Below are 23,531 nucleotides of genomic sequence, written 5' to 3' on the forward strand. Positions count from 1 at the left end.
CTCCATATCCATAATAGTTATTGTAGCCAGTGTAGTCATAGTTTCCATAGCCTCCATAACCTTGACTGTTGTATCCATAGTTGCCATACCCCTGGTTCCAATAATTACCGTATCCCGTGTTCCAGCTTTGACTGGAGCCTACAACAAAATTACAGCAAGAGAACGAAAACAAACCTGAGTTTTTATTTGATATTGCATTCAAGAAAACTGACCCTTTGAAACAGTAATTTGTTTCCAAAAAAAATACAAATAAAAATTTGTATATTGAACAAATTTTATGCTAATGAATGATGGTTAAGCCATGCACCCCGCAGTTCGGTTACTAAATAACATGGCAAAATATACCGAGTTTGCCGATTACTTGCCACCCAAGCAGAAATGTCAGCCACCTTTGTCAAAGCAAGCTGCTTCACATTTTTTTTTAAAAAAAATGGTTTTAATAAGAGAAAACGGAAACACCTCAGCAACCTTCCTCTTGCTACCTATTCTCCATTTTATTATGGAGGGAGGGGTAACAAGGCATAGACAAGCCCAGCAGGCCAGAAATGGGGGGGCGCGAACCAACTTCGAGCCCAACTCTTTCCTGTCTGGATTCAGGGGAGAAATTCAAATAAAGGAAGACACTAAATTACTGTTTCTGAAGCTGGCTAAGGCATTTCTCATTGACCTAATTTTATGCCTGTGTGGATTTTGACGTCAGAGTTAACTATGAAAATGCTGCACAAAAACAGTCCGTGTGCTTAATTTCAGGCAAGCCAATGAGAGGCTTTTATGGTGCAGCAGCAGCTGGATTACATCGTGTGGATGTGTTACATAACTTTCCCAACTGTTCAGAATTATCCCCTCTAGCAGTTCCTTCTCAAATTTGAAAATAACAGCACACAAATTAACATTTGCATCTAAACACAAAGCCAGTGGCTGAATTTTAACTCTGGTGAATATTGAAAAGAATAATGAAACCCCCAAAATACCTGTCAGATAGGAGGAAAAGATGGGCATTTTTTTAAAATGCAGAAACCTACCTCCACCTCGGCCACGGGTTCTTCCAGAAAATCCGCCTCGAGTTCCCCACTGCTGTTGCTGCTGATATTGCTCTTTTGACATTGCTACTTTTATTTCGCACTGAAATATTTAAAAAAAGTCAACTGATTATTTTGATATTTTTGTAAAGTGTAAATTATTACTCCATATTATCATCTTTACCTATGACATTAATGCTTCTACATTCAGTGGGCAAGGCAAAGAAATATATTCCTCACGTGATTTGCCAGTATAATTTAAAAAAAACTACTTCACAAAAATTGCAGATTTAATTAAAAAAAGGGTTAGCATTACATCACAGGTTCTCTCAAATAACTTCGTATTATGAATGTTTCAGCAATACCTACTTAATGAGACAATATTTCTCAGGTATAATATTATTGTAATTGGCAAAACCTTATTAAATATTTGCTTTTGAAATTAACTTAATTTCACCAAGTAATATATGCTCCGAATACTGTTACTAGGGGAAAAAATTCTAAAAGCAAGAAAACACCATTAGTAAAATATTGATAACCCATTATCATATACTTCAGAATAATCTTTTTGAAATTACTATCACCATTAAATAAACTATATCAAATCAAAAGCAATTAGGAAACCGGTGACTCTTATTGAAACAAAAATAAATTAGACTACATAACACAAATACACATACACACACAGAGAGACATATACACAAAATAATGCAACCTATGGCATAAGGGGAAAAAAAGTTGCAGCACATAGCACCCCTTATTAAGTTTTCTCGTTCTGCAAAACGTGCAATTTCTTCCAAATCTACCAACTCATTGGTGTATAGATTAAACGAAGATCAAAGGACTGTGTGTCATTAATCACAGATAATGATTCCAAATAGTTGTTCACCAAACACAGGTTTTTTGAGAAGCATGCAAAAAATGCATCACACTTGTTACAAGTGTAGCTTCATCCAAGGAATCCACACCAGCCTCTCCATTTGTGTTCTCTTCTGTGTATACTTCAATCTTCAAAGCACTGACCTGAACAAAACCAGGATTCGCTTTCTAAAAAGAAGGCGTTTTGGAATCATAGCTTGAAACATACTTTACTAAGACCAACGTTATGATATTTTTTCTCCATGATTTTCTTCACTGGTTCTTCATCTTTGAAAGTAATGAAGCAAAATCCTCTGCGCTTATTGGTTTTGTTGTCCATAGGAAGTTCTATTGATTCCACCTGATCAATATACCAAATTAGATTGATAAGAGTCAGTTATTCTGTTATTCTACTTGTTACAAAGCTTAACAGTTATTTACTATTTGTTAATGTTAAGCAACCATTGTACCAAATAATCTGAAGAAACTTCCTATTAGTCCATTTACTGAGTTAGAATATGTTTATACTGCTGACCCTACATGAACTGTTATTTATTTATGAGAGTACACATAAAATTAGAAATTACCAAAATCCATATAAAATCCAGTCTCTCTTTATAAATCAGTATATCTATATACTCACTAAGAAAATATAGCTCTTAAGAATGTATAGTTGTTTCACCTTTACAGAAAAGATACTTGAAATTTGATTCATCTCTGGCAAAACTTACTACTGATACTTGAATTTAATTTGAAATGTTCTGTTCATATAATAGAATTGCTTCTACAATAAAATGAGTGCAATTCCCCCTCTTCATTTAACTCAGTGCTAAAACAGCTGTTGATTTTAGTGAAGTTGGCATTACCTCACAATTCCAGAAATGATCATCAATACAATTATGACACTCTAATCAGTGACAGATCAATGCTTAAATTGACTTCTGAGTGAAAAAAATAGGCATCCCAAGAAGCACTTGGTTTATAATTTAAGTTTATAAGCACTTGTGCCCTCCAATTGAAGACAAGATTAAAATTGGTATTTACATAAACAATTGTGAATCAAACAAACTGGCCAAACCAACACCCAAAACAAATACAGGTAGTCCTCGTCTTATAATAATTCATTTAGTGACCGTTCGAAATTACAACGGCACTGAAAAAAGTGACTCACGACCATTTTTCACACTTATGACCTCATCCCTATTGTCACATGGTTAAAATTCAGACGTTTGGCAACTGACACATATTTATGATGGCTACAGTATCCCAGGTTCTGTAATCATCCTTTGTGATCTTCTGACAAGGAAAGTCAATGGGGAAGCCAGATTCACTTAACAACCATGTTACTAACAACTGCAGTGATTCACTTAACAACTGTGGAAAGAAAGGTCATAAAATGGGGCAAAATTCACTTAATTGACTCGCTTAGCAACAGAAATTTTGGGCTCAATTGTGGTCATAAATCAAGGGCTATTTGTATATACACATTCTTCTTCAAAAATACTGTACAATGATCTAAATAATTAAGAATTCTTTAACCAAGACACGAAAACAATTAACTCACCTCACCAAAACCTCCAAAATACTCCCTTATTTTCTCTTCTGGTGTATCTGGTGACAAGCCACCCACAAAGATCTTTTTGACGGGTTCTTTTGTTTTCATTGCTTTAGCTCTTTTAGGATCAATCACTTTGCCATTCAGTTTGTGCTCTTTCTGATCCATGACCTGAAAGCAATTTTTCTTTTTAAAGAAAAGCTTTACAAAATAAAACATATGTTTTTATGACTATAATGCCCTTATCTTATAATTTGTACTGTCTTGAAATTAACAGAACTTCAAGAACTTGCACAATATTTCCACTTTTTCATTACTGATTAGTGCTTGTCTATTTTTTCTGTTTATTAAACTTATATGCCACCCATCTCGCCTGGAGATGATTCTATGTAGCTTGTCTAATTAGAAATAAATAAAAACAAACTTACCTTTTCCACACTCTCAGATTCTTTGAACAGCACAAAGCCAAAGCCTCTTGACCGCCCTGTAATTGGGTCTAGCTTCAGAGTGCAATCTACTACTTCACCAAATTTTGTGAAGTAATCCTTAAGATCCTTCTTTGTAGTATCCCAGCTAAGGCCGCCGATGAACATTTTTCTGTAGACACAATTGAGTTTAAAGCTGTAAATTATCAACACTATATTTTAACTTAGCAGCGTATGTCACAAGTATACCAATTTGCCTTTAAAGGTTCCAAGATTACAAAAATGTTTAAAAACAAACTATCCGTGTTCACAATCACCTTCTGTGATCTAAATGCACTAGAAAAATGAAGTGTGTCTGGAATTTATTCCTTATGTTACATTTAATAGAAATAAGTCTACAGTACAGTAGCAGTGGCCACAAACATAAACCCTACAGATTCTAACCATTGAATCTTGGAAGGAGCCGATTCACACCAAATATCTTATTTTTCAAACTGCTCTAGCTAGAGGCTGATCTGCAAATAGAAACTGCCTGGTATTACTGCATGAAGATAAAATCAGCCAAAGAAAAGCCCCATATAAGTAGCATAAGCCTAATTGCTGTCAAGGAGTCTGAAACTCTCTCAGAAGAGGTTACACATATAGTAATTTTTTTACTTAAATAGCAAAGTTTAATCATACTAGTGTCCCAACAGCAAAGCCCCCTTCCTTCCTCCATTCTGCTGACAGTCCAGGCTAACACCAACTCACTAGCCTAAAATACTTTCCACAGCTATACGCTTACCTACACAAGAGATAAAGTAGGGCTGCCACCTTGGCATGGAAGTGACCACACAACTGGCTGGCTCTGCTTACATGTCATATCCAAGGCTGCTTTTACTCTATTGCAACAAAACAAAGTGTTGGGTGTCTTAGATCTTAGTGCAAACACAAGTGTTTTTATATGAATGCATATCAATAGCAAAATTTGCACCAAGTTTAAAAATACTAGTAACGGCAGTTTCAGTCTCTTGATTTTGAAAGTGAATATATCTTTGTTACTGTGGGAACTGTGTACAAACTGAACGTGACACAGAACATACTAATTAATCGTTATGGATTGTCAAGTTTTCAGAACTCACTGTCATGAATTATCTTTATAGTTCCATATGCTACAGCAAGGAAATTTTTTGTGTAATATTTTATCTATTTATATCTCCTATTTCTAAACCACCCAATCTCCCTCAGAGATTTTTACACTGATATTACTCCTGTAAATCTTTGCCATATAAAGTACCTAACAGCAATTTCCAAAATGATAAGTAAGGACATGTTCAGCCACTCCCTACATAGCAATGCCAGAAAAGAAATTTATAATCAGGGAACTGAATGTACCACATATTCAAGTTTTCCAAACAGGCCAAAATGTGAGAAGGAGACTGAAATGTGAAGATATAAATACTGAAGAAAAAAACCATAATTATCTCTTCTTCAAAACAGCATACTGAATCTCACTTCTCTTCCCAGCCAAAGCCATGTAATTTTTTATCTTAAGTTTGCACCTTATACTTTAACACTTGCTTACTGCATGTGATGAAATGCAAATGTTGATAGAACGCCTCATATTTGGGCTGAATGAATTTCTGCATGAAAACATTAACTAATTTTCAGAAGTGGACATGCAAAAGGAACCAGCTGATGCATATTTAAGTTAAAATAAGCACATTTATTAGATAAATATGCATCTTTACAAAAGTTTAAAAACAAACTGGACCACCATTTGATTGGGATAGTATAAGATTCCAGCCTTGAGTAAGGAGCAAGACCAGAAGGCCTTTGAGGTCCCTTCCTATGATTCTATGATTCAAAGGCTGATAAGCAGATGCATGTTGTAAAACAGGGACCATGACTACACATCTGGCCACTGCAGCATCCCACAAAATTAAAATTTGGGATTTCTGATGAAGCATTGGGGATTTAAATCAGAGTCCCTGGCTTTACAGAGGCTTAGGACAAAAGAAATCAGCTTAGAGAGAGGAGGGAACCAAGAGATTAAATTAGTATTTTTAGCCTCAGCAAGGCTTAATATCTCTCAACTGTTAAAAACCATTCCTAAAAGTGTGGTTTTTTTAAAAAAAAAATTATCTTAACCTATTCTAATAATGTAACATTTCCAACCATATCCTTGTGGTTCTACAAGCCAAACAATATTGTCTTCTCTCCCAAACCTTCACTAACTACCGGTATAAGTTTATTAAAGTCTTGGGGAAAAATTTCCAAGTGACAAATGTCCTAAACAAGCTATTGGTCTTCTTTATATTGTTAACAGTTCCAAATTGAATGGAAGAAGATTCTTCCTCTTTAAAGTAATCAATGTGCTAGTTATTTGTTTAAATATTTTTTCAAACACCTCAAAAAACCTGCACAAGACTGATGCACCATGATTGACTTGTCTATTTCAAATAAAACATGCAAACCATATGTAATACCAGAACTCCTTTTTAAAATAATGCACTAGTTTTGGCTGCATTAAAAGTTTTTTCCGAAACAACTCTGAAGTTGTGACAGACTAAAGTGGAAAAAAATCACTCAAACACAGGCAATTTTTATCACTAGAGATTTGCCTCTCTATTAAGATTCTGTTAACTGTTTTTAAAACTGAAAGTTTGAAATCCTCTGCTTTAAAAAATCAAATCTATATACCACACTGTATACAAACACAAAGCTTTCTTCTCAAATATCTGGATACCCTCCAGATATTTAACAGCCTATGTCAATCACAAAATCAAAATCTACATTAGAGTCTGTGTTCCATGTCAATGCCTTTCATGTGTTCTTTAATCTATATTTCACTTCAAAAACACATTCATATTCAATGCCCAAGCCTAAAACAAACTTGTCAGGTTATTATCCCTAAAAGAAAGAAAAACTATGCAATTTCTCTGGTGCTACACTATTTCCCACAATATATTTTTGTAGCTGCATACATGGCCCTTTACCAATAAAAGAGAATTGTTGTTTTCACCCTGATGTTCTTTCCAACTATGTCACTGTAAAATACAAGTTACTCCAAATTAGATTTTGCGTCTTTGGGGGAGGGTGGAGGGTGGGGAAGGCATATGAAATACAGGTAGACCTCGACTTACAACCACAATCGAGCCCAAGATTTCTGTTGGTAAGTGAGACATTTGTTAAATGAGCTTTGACCAATTTTACCTTTCTTGCCATAGTTAATCGAATCATTGCAGTTGTTAAGTGAAACTGGCTTCCCCATTCACTTTGCTTGTCAGGTTGCAAAAGATGATCAGATGACCCAAGGACACTGTAACCATTATAAAATTGAGTCAGTTTCAACTGTCTGAATTTCAATCGCATGGGGATGCTGCAACGTTTGTTAAGTATGTGAAAAATGGTCATAGATCTGTTTTTTCAGCAACATCATAACTTTGAACAGTCACTAAACGAACTGTCGAGGACGACCCCTAATCCACATGCCATTGCGCCAATTCAGATCACAAGCGTGTGATTTCGAACTACAGGCAGTCCTCAACTTACGACCACAACCGAGCTTAAATATTTATGTTGCTGAGAGAAATTTGTGGAGTTTTGCCCCATTTTTTACGACATTTTCCTTCCAAGTCGGCTAAGTGAATTCCCCACTTGTTTATCAGACCTTGGGTTAAGTGAATCTGGTTGGTCATAAAACGGGGAATCCCTGACACATGCCTGGTCATAAATGCGAATCAGCTGTCAAACATCCAGATGTAAATCACATGACGGGGACGACGCTGCAACCGGTCCTTCAGTGTGAAAAACAGTCGTGGGTCGCTTTTTTTCAGGGACCGTTGCAACTTCGGACACTGTTGTAAGTCGAGGACTGCCTGTAACTTCTGTCACCTCCTCCACCTTCCCTCAGGTTAGCCGTCTAAAACACAGAGCCAAAAGCGGTCCCTTGGGAGTTTCCACACTTTTTCCTGCTTCCCGGCCGGGGATGCCCGACCGCCCCGCGCCTCGGCGAGCTTCTTCCAAGGCTCTCTGGAAACCCTCGGAGAAGGGGAGGAGGGGGAGAAGGGCCGGCTTACGGGGGCGGAGGAGGGAAGAGGAAAGGAAGGAACGAAGGAAGGAAGGAAGGAACGAGTGGCGAGTTTCCTGCAAGAGGCGATCGCCTCAGCCGCCTGTCGTCTCCTCAGGACCGAAAACGAGGGTGGGGGGGGGGGAGAGGAGAGAGGCTTCTAGCTTACCCTTCATCCTCCTCGTTCTTGCTGGCGTCGATTTTGGCTCCCTCCGATTCGCTTGAGCCGCCGCCGCCGCCGCCGCCGCCTCCCCCTCCGCCTTCTCCTTCATCTCCTCCTCCTTCTTCTTCTTCGGCCTCTTCCATGCCGTCGCCGCCGGGAGCAACGATCCCTTCGAGCTGCTCGCTGTCTTCCGAAGCCTCCGCCAGCGCTTCATCTCCGGCGAACTGATCGTCCGACATGAGGCGAGGGGGGGAGCTATTTAAGAAAAAAAAAGGAGACTAGGCTGGCCGGTCTCGAAGGGGGAAAGAGGAATAAATAGGCCGCTGAAGGGGACGCCGCGGGAGGGAGGGAGGAAAAAAAAGCGAGGTTCTCCACGGGGAGGGAAAACGAAAGCTCCCGCTTATTTCCTCCTTTCTCGCACTTTTAATGGCGCCGCCTGGCTGACTCCGACCTAAAATGGCTGACGAGAAGAATGCGGCGGCGCGGTCACGTGAGCCCAGGGCCCCCGTTTCCTCGCGCGCATTTCCTTCCCCGCGCGCATCACGGAGGCGGATGGCTAGAGCGGCACCGCCTTCGCGCTGCGCTCCAGCAACGCCGCCTTTGGGGCCTTTCCTTTTTATTAGCACTATCTTGATTTGATAAATTGACTAGAAAAGCAAAAGCAAGGAGTTGATATAAACGCTGAGAATATTAAGTAAATGCTTTAAGGAAAATTGAATTCTTTTCTCATTTTATTTTGGGAAAAATGTATTGTTTGGCACAAATTATTTAAAATATTTTTATGCGTATCCATTCAATTTTGGTCATTTTATCTTATAAAGTTTACACCCCAAGATGGGACAAAGTTATCTTCCTGGGGACTCAAAGCTTTCTATACAAAAAATATATAATTTTTTATAAAAAATATAATTTTTTGTATGTATGTGTGTGCGTGTGTATATACATACACATACACACACACATATAAAACAAACTCCTGGCATCTTAGAAAAAGATCTGACAGACATTTACGACTTTCATAACAGTTCATACACCTATGGTAGTCATAAGGCACCCTCAAGAGAATCTACTTTCAGATGTTAACACATGAATATTTTTTTGGCATTCATCCATCCTTATCTTTAATAAAGACAAAAATAACACTGTCAAGAGTGGAAAGTTTTAATTGTTGATCAACTTTTATACTAATGCTTCATCTTCTGTAAGGCAAAGACTTGTAACTAATGGTAGAAAAGAATCCTCTTGGTTAACTTTAATCTTCAAAGCTTCCAACTCTTGTTTCCCTTAAACCCTACCCCCTTTTTGGGGTACTGTTTGAAATTTGTAGTTAAGATGTGGGGAATTGCAACCCGCAGTTTTTTTTAAGTTGCCATGGTTGAAAAACACTTCGATACATAAAAATAAAGGTTTTACATTCTGCCATTATGTGCATGCACACATGTGAGTCACTCACATATGGGTTCCAGAAAAGGCACCAGAAAATCACTGCTGTGCTGCAAAACTATCTTTCCAACTGATTCTTAAACAGCCACGTTACATTTTATAGTAGTTTAATACTTTTTTTTTCTCATTTTTTCCTGTCATCTTGTTTTACCAACTCTCCTAGAAAATTGATATACTGAGGCTTGGGCTTTTATTATCAAACATTTGATAATGAAGGCCTAGTCTCGGTATATAAATTTTTTAAGAGTGAATAAAACAGATGGCCCCAAAACAATGCTTCCAATTAAAATAAAAACATTACTGTTAACTGCCAAGCAGATAAAAATTCCCCCATTGAGCAGGTAACTGAAGACACTAAAATCCTGCAACTGTTTGGGCGTTTTAAAACACCGCTACAGTCCTTCACTATCAAGTGTTAAGGCATAAATATTTGTTCCAAACTTTCAATGTCAACCAATTTCCAAGACACATTTTAAATTGGGGGGGGGGGGGGGCAGCATTCAGGAAAATAAAGGTATTTGGAGATGTCATATTTAACAAACATTTTTTACAAAAAACCTTAACTATTATCTGCGGCATTCATCAATACAGCACTTAAAACCATTGGAATAATTCTGAATTATCAGTGGCTGTAATTTGACCTTTCATTCCAAACCAGATTAATTTTGAACTATGAACCAAATCTTCTCATATTTTGGATGTTTTTATTCATACTTACAATATTGTATTTAAAAAAATAGCTTTCCTTTCAAAGTACGAGCAACACATTTAGCCTTTCCCGTTTTGTTCTGTGAATATCTTTATTTGCAATTAATCAGCCATGTATTGAAGTGAAAACTAATCAGCAAGAGTAAATATCAAGTTCATAGCTCTTTTCCTAAAAAAACATTTGCTTCAGAGATCATTCAATTAACTCTAAAACAAAACTCACCTGGGTCTCAAATGGGCAAAAATGAACTCAATAAAGCTGGTAAATACATTTTGTGATTTTGCTTTTTTTAATGGATCATAGCTCATGAAAGTGAAGTCCCTTTATGTCAAGCTCAAACCCTTATCTGTTGAATGCATCTATGGAACTTTCTTGAAACATGAAAATATAACTTTATTAACTTTTTCTTTACTTCCCAGTAAAGCCTTAAACTCTTAAGGTTTTCAAACTGTTGATCAGGTTCAACCAATTAGGGATTAGACAACATCCAGCCACTTGTTGCCATTTTCTGGTCAAAACAGTATAACATTAAAAAAGGTATAAAAATAAATCTTAAGCTTACAGACAAAATTAGCCTGAATGAGGTAGTTAAGTTTTGAAGGTGTTTATATTCTTAATGATAGTTTGATATGCAAACTTTCCCAAGTATGCTACATTTTTGTATAACAGACTTAATATCAACATTTTATCAAGACTGATAAAATCATGTTAAATTTTCTATTCAGGAAACTTCAAATTCATCTGATACAGGGTTTTTTTTGTGTAAAATCTTTCTGTTACTTATGCCTTAAGTAACATAATTTCTGCATAATTCAGGCTCTTATTTTTTTCTTTGCTGAAATATTTGCCCAGCTGAATTATTTAGATAATCTGCTTTTCAAAAAACATTTCAACAAAATTATAGTTAAAAAACAATCCTAATTGTGCTGTTTTCATAGTGATGATGTATTAATTATCCAGAAACACCCATTATCCTGCTTCCATAAATTGGTTTTGCAGTCATATTTTATCAGCATTATCTTTGCAGAAGGTTAGAAGTAACAAAAGGTTTCAGTGGCAATACATTCAGAATATATTCTCAAAAGAACGAGTTGTGAAAAAAAAGCTCAATTATTTATCAACATCTTACCAAAGTTGATGGCTACATAAATAAGGTTTGTGGTTCGCCTCTATTTACATGTGATCACAAAGTGGTCATTTCAATGCATGAAAATTTATTTATTAACATTTCTATACTGAAGATTCCCAGCAGTTAACAAGATTATAACAAATCATAAGGCATTACAACACAGGATACTACTCTTGAAAAATCATTCTATTTTTGCAGCCTCCTCTCACTGCAATATTCTACATCCAGGTACATATCCGTAACATGGCACACTCCAGTGCTGCTGACCTGCAAGTCCCAGCATCTGTCGGAAGCATGGCGACGAGTCTCAAAAACTGTTCACCTCTTCTACTATACACAGCAGTGCCAAGAGCACACCCTCTTCAAAATGCCAACAGTCACAGAAGGTAAGTTTTTTTTTATTTCAGTCATTCAACATGAAATACAAATAAAATTGTATAAACACAAGAACCACATTGGCATCGTAACACAGATGACAAAAAGACAAAAAAGTAAAAACCATAAAGAAAACTAGCCGGTCACTATGTACAGTTAAGACACTGCTGTGTCATACACTAAAAGTCTTTTACAAAACAATTTCATGTCACGAAGACTACCCTCCAGTCAAGTCCTTTTTAAGTTCTGCAAGATGGCTTTGCTGTAGTCTCTACCTATAAAACCAAGACAAAATAATTATGAGACCTGTGCAACGTTTAGAAGAATTTTTAAAAGGTCCATTTTCATGAACTGCTTTAAGTCCTCTATTTATTCCTTGTTTCAGCGTTAAAGATCATATGCATCAGTCAACATGAAATACTTTTGATAATCCAATTTATATTTTACATCCCGGTTGACCAGTTCAGCTCAAATGATGGAGCTATGTCAAGGAACTGTAGAAGCTCAGCAAAGTAGTTCTTGGTTTACTAGAAACCAAGCTGTGGTAGAATCTTTCATAGCTTCAACCGCTAATGAAAATAGAGAAATGGCAACACACCAAGGAAAATTATGGTTAGCCAGGTGATTAAAATAGAAGCTGCTATTTGCACATGATCTTTAATGTTCCAAGATTTAAAAGTTCGTTTTGGTTTGTAGATTTCACTAATAGCTATAAAAGAAAAAAAGCAAGCATTAAATCTTAAAGAACGAACACTTAAAATGAGGTCCACAATTGATATACAACACTAAACAGAAGGCCAAAAATGATTAAGCTGTAAAGGCATTTATGCACTTTAACTCCTGTAAAAAACCATTTTAAGTTAAGTTAAGACACTTAAATCTTCAAAGATTTTTAAAAAGAAGCCAAAGTCTGAAGTTTTCCACTTTAATCTTTACGCTGGTACATGAAGTTGGAAGAGACCATACCACAGGACAGCGTTTTCTGGTGTATGCCTTGCGCTCTGCCTGCAACGTGCGACCCCCAGAGATAGACGTGGTCAGGGTGACACACGGCCTGCAAGGAAGTTCCCGCTGGCGGGTACAAACAAGGTATAATGTCAGAGTTAGAAGACAACAATCTTGTTTTGCTTAAGTTGTACCCATTTCAGTACTTTACCTGTTGGTTAACACTTCTATTAAGTTTAATTATTCGTCTACACCACCTGGCACACAAAAATGTAAACAGAAAAACTCTTATGTTTCTCTGACATACTAAGGACGACGAATCACCTTTTACAGAGTTAAAGATCTATAGACACTTAAAAAACAGAAAGTTTAACAAACATTCACACGTTTTAATTTTTTTTAAAAAAAAACAAGCTATCCAAGAGAAGTGATTTTTTAAAAAATTTATTTGTCTATTGATCTTTAAATTAGATTAGACATATGAGAGGTGACACATTCACCCAATACACACCTGTTTCTTCCCAAGTATTTCTTTAATATGGCTGGTAGTTGTTTTGGTGATTACCGCCACCTCGGGATGCCTTTCCGTATGTGCTTTGCTGTCCTATTCCAAGAGAGAATATTGGCAGTTTTGGGAACCGTAAGATACTGCAGGTTGGTTTGACAAAAAGGCACTCTTGTCAAGCTAGACCTGACTATTTAAATGCAAAAAAAAAAAATTTCTGTAATACTCCTACACTGATATCAACAACGTTAATGAATATTCTACCTTTACTATTATAAAAAGCATCTCAGAATATTGACTTCAGACAATTTTTAAAATTATTTGGTCTCAATGATTTGCAATAAACTCAAAATCAAGACATTAAACAGTTCAATTAACATAGTTAAAAATTAAAGAAGGTAAAGGTTTGCTGTCCAGGCATGTCCGATTCTAAAGCATGGTGCTTGTTCTCGGTTTCTTGGCAGAGAACCAGCTTTATCTGAAGACAATTTCCCTGGTCATCTGGCCAGCATGGCTATACGCCACAGGAGCACGGAACACTGTTACCATCCCATCAAAGTGATACCTATTTATCTACTCGCATTTGCATGCTTTCAAACTGCTAGATAGACAGGAGCTGAAGCAAATAACAGACGTTCACCCCCTTGCATGGGGCTTGGGCTGTCAGCTCTCCAGCTGACAAGCTCAGCGTCTTCAACTACTCAGCTTTTGGGCCCCAGTTAAAAAGGTGTTCAAAAAAACTGAACTTTTAAATGCTTCTTTGAAAAGCTAATAAAATTGTTAAGATTTTCCTAACTCTGCAGGGAATGCTTTCAAAAAACATGTGCAACAGTACCAGCTCCTCCTAGAAAGTTGTCTCAAAGGTTGGATGAGAAGCGAAACACCTTCAAAAGAAAAAACAAGAAAGTCCAGTTGCCTCCTGAAAAAAGCATCTTTGGGACAACCATGACCTGGATGACTGAGAATCTCTACAGACTGGAAAGAGAAACTGAATAGAAAAGTTAAAAGTAACAATATAATTGAATGGAAAGTCAAATGAAAATCTTACCACTGTAGTCAGGATATCCCTGGCCGTAGCCGTAACCTGGGTAATTGTACCCAGAATAATCGTATCCCCCATAGCTGCTGTAGCTTTGATCACTGTAAGGACTGTTGTAACTTCCATATCCTTGATCATAGTAATTGTTATACCCTTGATTCCAATTTTGTCCTTGACCTAAAAATAAAACGATTGCAACATTAAAAGCCCACCATGTGTTTAAATTAATAAACAATAAGTTGTTATATAGGATAAAATCTACAAAATATTTGCTTTGTTCCTTTCTAACCTAGTTTCCAGTCTGATATCCCAAAGCTTATTTAATACTAGCCCTATTCCTTTTACAAGACAAGCTAGGAACGTACTTTTCCTTTACGCTAAAACTGAGGGAATTTTTCGCAGTTTTTCTCAAGCTTATTTCATGAGTGACTTCTGCCCTTAAGTTACAATTTACCACACTTACCCCTGCCACGTCCTCTGGATCCCCCACGCCCACCAGATGAAGCACCTCTGCCTCCCTTTTGTTGCTGTTGCTGCTGCCTATATACATCTTTGGGCTGTGCTACTTTGATCTCACACTAGGACAAAAGAAAGTAAGTGTAATTTTAATGCAAAATATATGAAGAATATATGAAGTTAATTGTTGCAGCTTCTCCAAGTAACACGTTGCAAATACCTTGCCAGAACCAATCTGATGGTATCTGCTTTCCAGCAATTTCTTTACTGGTTCTTCATCTGAGTATGTGATGAAGCAGAAACCTCTCCTTTCATTTGTTTTTGTGTCCATGGGAAGCTCTATATTCTCAATCTGCAAAGCCACATTAAAAACAATCAAAGAGTATTCACTTGACCGAAAGTCACTTTTCTTCCTTTCTTTATGCTTTTACGGTATTGTAAACTTTAAGGAGTTGTAGTTCACACCTTTAAACCAACTCTATAAAGTTTAGCCCCTTCACTTTTGCCGTACAGCAAATCCTTTTAGAAAATAATCACAAAGACATCACCATGTTTGCATTCCTTTCCGGGTTATTTATCCTTTGATTTTCCAGTTGAGTTTAAATATATATATATATATATCATCTCTGCTCTGACAATACAATCACTATCCTTCTACAAACGACACTGGTGTATCCCAAAACCAAAGCAAATCCATTCCCAATTTTTGCAGGCTACTTGGGCTGCTGTTTCTTGATTTAGAAATTACACAAGTCAAGTTAGTCAAAAGAAAATGGTAAAAACTACTTAAGCTTATTGCAATAGGCTGTTTTTAACTAGACATTATACTGGATAACACACACACCCATTTAAATAAAGCTTTAAAAGGTTTATACCTCTCCAAATCCACCAAAATACTCCTTGATTTGTTCTTCAGAGGTATCCGGACTCAGTCCACCAACAAACACTTTTTTGGGTGGCTCCTTCCCTTTCAGAGCTTTTGCCCTTTTGGGATCTATTAACTTGCCATCCAATTTGTGTTCTTTCAATTCCAAGACCTAAAAAAGAGATTTATTGAAAATTTAGTTCCAGGTGAAAAAAATCAACACAGATGTTTGGAATTGTTTAGAGAAGATTCCATGGTCCTACAGAGGTGACTACATACCTTCTCAACACTGGCAGCGTCTTTGAAAAGCACAAACCCAAACCCTCTTGACCTCCCCGTGACAGGATCTGTTTTTATTGTGCAATCCACCACTTCACCAAAGCGAGACAAATACTCTGTCAAGTCTTTTTTGCTCGTATCCCAGCTCAGACCACCAATGAACATTTTACTGCAATGGAAAAGAAGTTTCAAAAACTGTAATTCATACAAAGAGTTATACATATTGTTCTAAAAAACTTATTAGCTAATTTTCCCCAATTCAGGTGTGTGTTTCAGATACAAAGTGTACTTAGGGGAAAAAAATCCAGAAACACATTTTTTAATTGAAACAGAAGGGGGGGAGGAGAAAATCGTCCAGATTGTCATCCTCCATCCTATCACAAAACAAGCAATTGTCATACAGAAGTTAATCTTCTCCAACATTTACAAAACATGTAAATGACCCACAGTATCACCTAAACCAGGTGAAGGGAGGGGTCAACTGTCCAACAATCCCAAATAGTTTATTGCATATGCTAGGTATGCAATACATTTTGAACATAACCAACTATTTTAAGCAAAAAAGCAAAACAAAACAGAAAGTGACTTCAGCCATTCTGGAAATATTCCAAATTCAAAACAGTCCCACAATTCAACCATTTTCAAAATAGGGTGGTAAAACTTATGAAACAAAATGATAGTACTTAGTGTAGTTAGATGTAATTAGAACAGTACAGGCATACTTCTGATACATATCAAAATATCACTTTTTGAACTCTAATAACCTTACTTGAATAAAGTACTGAAATTAGGTTTTTGAAATTTCTGCATGTCTCTACTAAATATGACTGCAAGGAACATAATCTCAAATACTATCCCCTTATGATAATTAACATTAAAAATTAAGAGCATATCTTTATATATTCTGAAATTATGGCCAGCTATTCTCAGCTCCATAGAAAAAATTTGCAGCATATTTATTGAAAAGGTTAATGGATTGCAGTGGGATTTTTTTCCTAAAACGAAAGCCTGAATCAAAGCAGTGCAGTGAAGTAACAAAACTATAGTACTTAGTGTAGTTAGATGTAATCAGAGATCAAGGAAAGTATCTGGATTACTTCAATATTGTTGAAAAAAGATGAAGTATAACAACAATATAACAGATTCCAAGGTAGGTGGTAATCATATCTTCCTATAAAATACAGAATACTTATGAACTGTTACAAACTCCAAATTCAAAGATATTTTGCTAATTATCACAGCAATTCTGCTAGACACTGGATAAGCAAATCTTCCTGATGCCAGTTCAATTTCTTAATCATTACATTGCACTGTGTAAATTCTGCTTAACCATAAATGCAGGTAAGAAGTTTATGCATTTGAAGTGAAGGTTCCAAATCCTGCAGATCTCTGCCAAAGTGGCAACATTTCTTCATGAAGAGGTCAAAAAAACTGCAACAGGAAAAACCGAAAACATGTGTCTGCAAAAAGCTAAGGGAGCCACAAATTTTGCAGTGGGAAATAAATGGTAAGGTATAACTAGTATGATATTGATTTTGCTAATAGGCCACAATAGTGGCCTCAGGTTTCCTATAGAAAAATAGAACAGCAGATTCAGAGTGCAGTGCTCACTCTCTTCAAACTTTCCTATATAGAATGTCAAAGTAACACACCACTGCCTCATTTTACCTTCACAACAACCAACCATGATTTGGCTGAGGGGGCACATAACTAAGATCAGTAAGACTTCTCTTATTCCCAAGCATCAGAACCACACTGAAGCTAAGGTGGGCATCCTGAAACCCAGGAAAACCAACTATCCTATAAACACGTTCTATAAATATATACGAAAGGTGGATAGATATATCTCCTTCATAGTTGTGAAGAATGCCATTTTGTGACATTTTAAACTTGAAGCACTCAAGATTTGCACTATATTCGCCAAGGAGTTAAGGATCCTTCATCTGCACCCAAAATAACAATCCAAGCAACTTATTGCATATGTTTAAGAATACAGTCCTTTTCATCTTTTCTAGATCTATTCTGGCTTCCAAGTACTATGTACAGTTCTTTCCCTAGGCTATATATACTCTGCCCAGCACATGGCTCACTTTCTGCTATTTGCCCTCCTCCAAAATACAGGCAGTCCCCAACATCTAACCATTCATTTAATGACCAAAGTTGCAACAGCACTGAAAAAGTGACTTTAGATGGTTTTCCATACAAAAAAGGTCAAATTTCAGACTCTTGGCAAGTGGTATGTATTTATGATGGTTGTAGTGCCCCAGACATGTGATCAACTTTTGTGGCTTTTTGTCAAGCAAAAATAGGAAAACCAGATTCACTTAACTGCAATTATTAACTTAACCGCCTTGGTTTACTTAGCTGTGGGCAGGGAAGGTTGTAAAATGAGGCAAAGCCCATCTGTCTTGCTTAGCAACAGATGTTTTGGGCTCAATTGTGGTCGTAAATCAAGGACTACCTGTAACTACTTTAAAAGACATTCCCCCCTCCAATCATCTTCTAGACTGGTCTCAAATTTGGCAACTTTAAAGACATACGGCCTTCAACTCCCCTTAATTCCCTAGCCAGCAATGCTACGAGTTGAAAAACAGAGATTTTAAAGATTTTTTCTCATCCCGATGTGATCGAAGTGCGTTGGACTGCATCTCAGCCGAGAATGATAAAAACCATAACATATCTAGAGAACATACAGCTCCCCTGCAACTACCAACCCTGCAGCAAGGAGGGTGGCAATAAAAATGACTCCCGATCTGAAATATTGAAAGTTAAAAATGAATCCTGATCTGAAAAAGATCGTCCTGGGGAGAATCGGACCCAAGATCACTCTTAAAAGGAAAGTATAAAATATAACTAAAAATAAAATACATCGTGGGCCAGCCACGCTTTTAGCCCGCAGGGGAAGGAAGGCGCAGAAGCGAAGCCCCATAAGGATCTTGCGGCGACGGCCTCGCCCCGCCCACAATGCACCTTCTTGCTAACTCCGCCCCCTTTCCTTCCCCCCACTTCCAAATGTTGCAAGGTTTTGAGTTCGCCCTGCCCATCCGACGGGGCCAGCAACGCGCATTCTCAGACCGCTTAGGACCCGCCTCCCCACCCAGGCCCGCCCACTGTGTTCCTATAGGCTGCCGGTTGCATCACGAGGCAACGATCAACCCCCCCCACCCCGCCGCTCCACCCATTCGGACGTGGAAACTCTCGCGAGAGGCGATGTGTGGGGGGGGGGGGTTTGAAAAGACACAAAGGGAAATTACAGCGGCGGGAGGTGCAACGCTCACCAGGGAAGAGCGCGATCACGTGGCAGCTGCCAGGCAAAAGGCCTTGCTGAGTGATTTACCCCCCCCGTTACTTTTTTTTTTTTTTAAACAGGCCAAAATGGCGCCAGACCTATCGACTCGCTCTCCTCCCCCTCCCTTGTTTGTCAAAGGTGCCTCTTGCCCCACCCGCCGGTTGGGATCGATTCCCCTCGTACCCGTCATCCTGCTGGTTTTTGCTGGCGTTGATCTTGGAGCCTTCGGCGAACTCTTCCTGTCCACCGCCGCCACCGCCGCCGGAGGTTGTGTTGTTGTTATTGCTACTGCCGTAGTCGGTGTTCTCCTCCATAGCGGGAACGGGCCGAACGGGGGGAAAGGAAAGGGAAAAAAAAAGCGCGCGCACACCGACGCAAAGGAAAGAGATTGACTACTACGCGGTGCGACCCGAGTATTAAAATGGCGGCCGTAACAAGAGATCCGGGCAGAGCCTGCGCTGCGTTTATATAGGGACCCCCTCGACCAATCAGGGCGCCCCAAAGGCGCAGGCGCAATGCGGCTTCTGAAGGAAGGTGGGTGGGTGGGTGGAGGAGTGTCGGGGTTGCCCGTGGCGGAAGGGCAGCGGGGGAGGCGGGGAAGCGCTTTCCTGTCTCGGGGAGTTCAACACGCCCCTGCAAGGGTTCCCGGTTCCTCTGCAACGGGAACTTTGTCCCTTTTCCAATAGTTTCCTGAAGCCTCCATTGCAACCAAGCGACAAAATGTGACAAAAGCACGAGCGAAGCATGGCTTGCCTCAGGAATCCCCCCTCAAAACACCTATATACACAGATGAATCCCCTTCAAAACACACATGTGCAGGCCTGGGAGCGGATAAGCGACCGCCCACGTGCGCAGGTCGTAACTTGTGAACACCACGCCGGTTTAACGGGGCCCTTGCGATGGGCTGCCTTGACGAGCTGAAGGGCTACGGGGCTCAAAAATCGGATTTTCCCACCCCGTCCTTAGAATCTTTTCTTAAATTAGGCTCTGCAGGGAGAAGCATCTGGTCTTAAAGCGTTTACCTTCATTCCTAAGAAGCCTCAAGTCTTAAAATGCAGGGCTGGTTTATCTCTTCATATTTTTCTTTCTGCATTATTTTTGCCTCCCACTTTTTTTTAAAAAAAAATCAAAAACTCTTGTTGAAGGAGCCCTTGCAATCTCAAAGCTTTTTTGTTTATTTGGGTTTTGTACAGAAACTGTCTAACCCTTGCTAATTTTCTCATGTTATTGGTTCAAGGTGGAATTATTTGGCAGGTACTTTATGAACTGTTGCCTTCTGGCAGAAGATACAGAACAATTAAAACTCGGACCACACGTTTTTCTGAACAGTTTTTATCCCAGAGCTATAATTGCACTTAATAAGGAACTTAAGGACCACAATCAATGAGCTGTTGATATTGGGGTGTGTCGCACGCGCAGGCATGTTGGGTCTGGTCTTTGGGTGTTAAGTGAATTTTGTTGTATATATACTGTGTATATATGTACAATGACAATAAAGAATTCAATTTAATTCTTACAGTATTTACTCTAGGATGCATTTTCTATCTCTTGTCCAGGGCTCTTTTTTTTTCTTTTCTATAATCAGATTGCATGCTTTATTTGCAATTGTAGGCATATTAAAAAGGACATCTTATTTTTAAAGTATAATGAAGAACATCACAGCCCAAGTGTTAGGATGCGTCTCCTAATTTTAATTTTTTTTTAAAAAAAATTAAAGGTTTACTTTGCATCTATTCTGACATTTCCAAATAATAAAATAAAAATCTTTGAAAATATGTGTATCTGCTTTGAACTTTTTATATGTACTGAAAAATAATTTTATTCCAACAAAAATTTTCCAAATGATTAAATGTTAATGGGTTAAATTAAACTAAAGTTAATCTGCTCTTATTACACACTTGTATTAGCTTTTAAACTATTTCTGCTCTATGTGGCTGACGTAACAAAGGGAGGAGGAAAAACTAGTCTGCATTATATTCTATAATACGAGTTGGCTATCTCTCACACATAACTGTTTTCCTTGGAAAATTGAGTGAGACATTCCCCTTACAAAACTGATGGAAAACCCATACCTCTGGAGAGAATATTTAGAAGAGAATGTCATCTCTAAATAGGAGTATAAAAGAATAATTGGGTATAAAATATTAGTGGACACAATTTGTGGTTGGAACTAAGGCAGCCTGTGCTTTGGAAGCAGACAGCAATTTTTTTCTAAAATATTAATAATTAAATTTGTAAGCTGCTTGATTCTCAACTACTCTGGGCACCTCACAATCAAATCAGAGTAAAATATGAAAATAAAACATTGTTTAAAACGGTGAGAACAGACGAAATGAAATTAGAAAAATAGACGTATATAGTCTAATCAGGGAATATGAGTCACATTTTTTTAATGGATCTCCAATTTCTTAAGCAAACTTAACAAAAGAGAAGGTAAACTGGTGCTAAGGTTTGCATTCTCTAGAGCCATTTCTGTACTCCCATGGTTTCCAAATGTTGGATTTAATTTCCCTCATCCCCAGGCAATTCTAGATCCAGCCTACATGGCAAGGCTCATCCACATTTCTATGGTCCATAATGGGAGAAGTCTGTTCTAGAAAAGGCATACAAAATGCATGGAGCCACACCGAAGTAAAATCATCAATACCTGTTTTTTTTTAGTCAAACTGTTGATGTCTTTTGAAGATTACAAAAACTGAATCACATCACTGGTAGCTGTTCTAACCAAGGCTTCCTGAGACAGTAACAATCACATGCTATTCCCAAAACCCTTTAATTTCAACAGCTGTGAATTATATGAATTCACAGCCTGTAATGAGTCCCAGTTTATGAATAGTCCAACAGAAGTCTGCCAGTGTCTTCCGGGATAAGGCTGATAAGCACCCACCTTTATCTCCCTTGAAATGCTGCCAATGACTAAATTGCCAATTAGCTAGACAAGGCCAAACGGAGCACAAAGTCGAGCTTCAGAGTTTAAACCGACCAGAATGAGCAAAGTTGCTTCCTGCAAAGACTCATGTCCCTTTGTTCATCCTTTATATCTTATGGGAGGGGCTAATTGTCTCCCAGCTTTACCCCCGAGTCTCACCTTGTCTTAACTATTCTTGCCTTCTGGCAGCTCTGCGCAAACGCACACTGGGAACAGGCTCCCCTTGTTCCTCTGCCTCACTGGTTAGATTCTGGAGGCTCCGGAGTCAGCACATAACTCTCAGATGGCCTGGCCCCATCTCTGTGTCAGACGCAGATCCCTCATCCGAGCCCTCCCCAGACTCCAGGACTGGCCCATGTTCCTCCGCACTGTCCAACTCTGCTGCCAGTTCCACAGGCTGCCGGAAGACCACAACAGTAGCTGCAAATATCACATTTATTAAACTTACAAAGGTTATAGCGGAAGGTAATGCATCATGATTAAGGGAAGCTGAAATAAATCACCAGAGAGGCTCAATATTAGAAATAACAACTGAGCCCCCCCCCTCCCCCCATGCAAAAGCAGTGCATCTTAATGTCTGGTCCATACCACTAAAAAAAAAAGAGGTAAAACACTTTGCCCTTATGCCTTTGGGGCTTCCCAAAGTTAGATCATACCTTCCCAATAGTTAGATCATACCTAGGAAAACAACGGTCTTCAATCTACCACCAGGACGGGTAATCCTCAGCTTACAACCACAACCGAGCCCAAATTTTCTGTTGCTAAGCAAAACAGTAAAGTAAATTTTGCTCAATTTTACAACTTTTCTTATCACAGCTTTTAAGTGAACCACTGAAGTTGCTAAGTTAGTAATACCATTGTAAAATGAAGTTGGCTTCCCCATTGACTTTGCTTGTCGGAAGTTTGCAAAAGGTGGATCCCACGACCCCAGGACACTGCAACGGTCGTAAGTATGAACCAGTTGCCAAGCGTCCGAATTTGGATCATGGGACCTGGGGATGGTGCAAATGTGTGAAAAAGTCAGGTCATTTTTTAAAGTGTCACTGTTAACTTGGAATGGTCACTAAAACAAATGGTTTTAAGTAGGCTACTGCTCCTAGGCACATTTGAAAACTGAAAGACATGCTGGGGGAAGGGACTCGGTGCTATAAGGCTGGCGCTGTTCTTTTACCAATCAATTAGAGTAGAGCTGAAAGGGACTTTGGAGGTCTTCTAGTCTAGCCCCAATCAAGCAGGAGGACCTATACCATTTCAGACAAGTGACTGTCCAGTCTTTTCTTAAAAACCTCCAGTGATGAAGCACCCTGTTCACAATCTGGAATTAAGTTTCTCCTCAATTCCATATTGCTTCTCTCCTTGATTAGTTTCCATCCATTGCTTCTTATTTTCTGTGCTCTGGAAAATAAATGGGACCCCCTCTCTTTGTGGCAGCCTCTCAAATACTAGAACACTGTTGTCAAGTCCCCCGCTGGTCCTCCTTTTCTTTAGATTAGCCAT

General features: G+C 38.4%; 2 protein-coding genes across 6 annotated transcripts in view; both read right to left on the reverse strand.

Annotated features, from left to right (window-relative positions):
- The window catches only part of HNRNPD (heterogeneous nuclear ribonucleoprotein D), a 12,627-nt gene extending 3,414 nt beyond the window's left edge, over positions 1–9,213 (reverse strand). For all 4 annotated transcript variants that reach the window (XR_015744041.1, XM_087935796.1, XM_087935795.1 and 1 more), the window contains exons 1-6: positions 8,078–9,213; positions 3,861–4,029; positions 3,442–3,603; positions 2,107–2,238; positions 1,023–1,122; positions 1–138 (exon numbers count right to left, since the gene is read on the reverse strand). The exon at positions 1–138 is cut by the window's left edge and continues 9 nt beyond it. Coding sequence is in view for 3 of the 4 variants with exons in the window: in XM_087935796.1 (XP_087791922.1) it covers positions 1–138; positions 1,023–1,122; positions 2,107–2,238; positions 3,442–3,603; positions 3,861–4,029; positions 8,078–8,310 (934 nt within the window). In the remaining variant the exon portion in view is untranslated. The remainder of the gene's footprint in view (positions 139–1,022; positions 1,123–2,106; positions 2,239–3,441; positions 3,604–3,860; positions 4,030–8,077) is intronic.
- A 2,207-nt stretch (positions 9,214–11,420) lies between these two features.
- HNRNPDL (heterogeneous nuclear ribonucleoprotein D like) lies at positions 11,421–19,546 on the reverse strand. 2 transcript variants are annotated; one of them, XR_003375736.2, is made up of 9 exons: positions 19,289–19,546; positions 15,817–15,985; positions 15,548–15,709; positions 14,893–15,024; positions 14,680–14,794; positions 14,226–14,393; positions 13,184–13,276; positions 12,694–12,798; positions 11,421–12,002 (listed from the first exon to the last, which is right to left on the reverse strand). XR_003375736.2 is itself a non-coding variant. In XM_026718909.2 (8 exons), exons 1-7 carry the CDS (start codon positions 19,417–19,419, stop codon positions 13,206–13,208), a joined length of 948 nt encoding a protein of 315 aa, XP_026574694.1. In that variant the 5' UTR covers positions 19,420–19,546; the 3' UTR covers positions 11,421–12,002; positions 13,184–13,205. The 2 variants fall into 2 exon arrangements, 1 of the variants encoding a protein (XP_026574694.1); XM_026718909.2 differs by lacking the exon at positions 12,694–12,798.
- Positions 19,547–23,531: the final 3,985 nt, after the last annotated feature.

This window comes from Pseudonaja textilis, chromosome 6 (genome assembly GCF_049901715.1).
Source record: "Pseudonaja textilis isolate UNSWEBS1 chromosome 6, rPseTex1.2, whole genome shotgun sequence".
In the NCBI taxonomy this organism is placed as follows: Eukaryota; Metazoa; Chordata; class Lepidosauria; order Squamata; family Elapidae; genus Pseudonaja; species Pseudonaja textilis.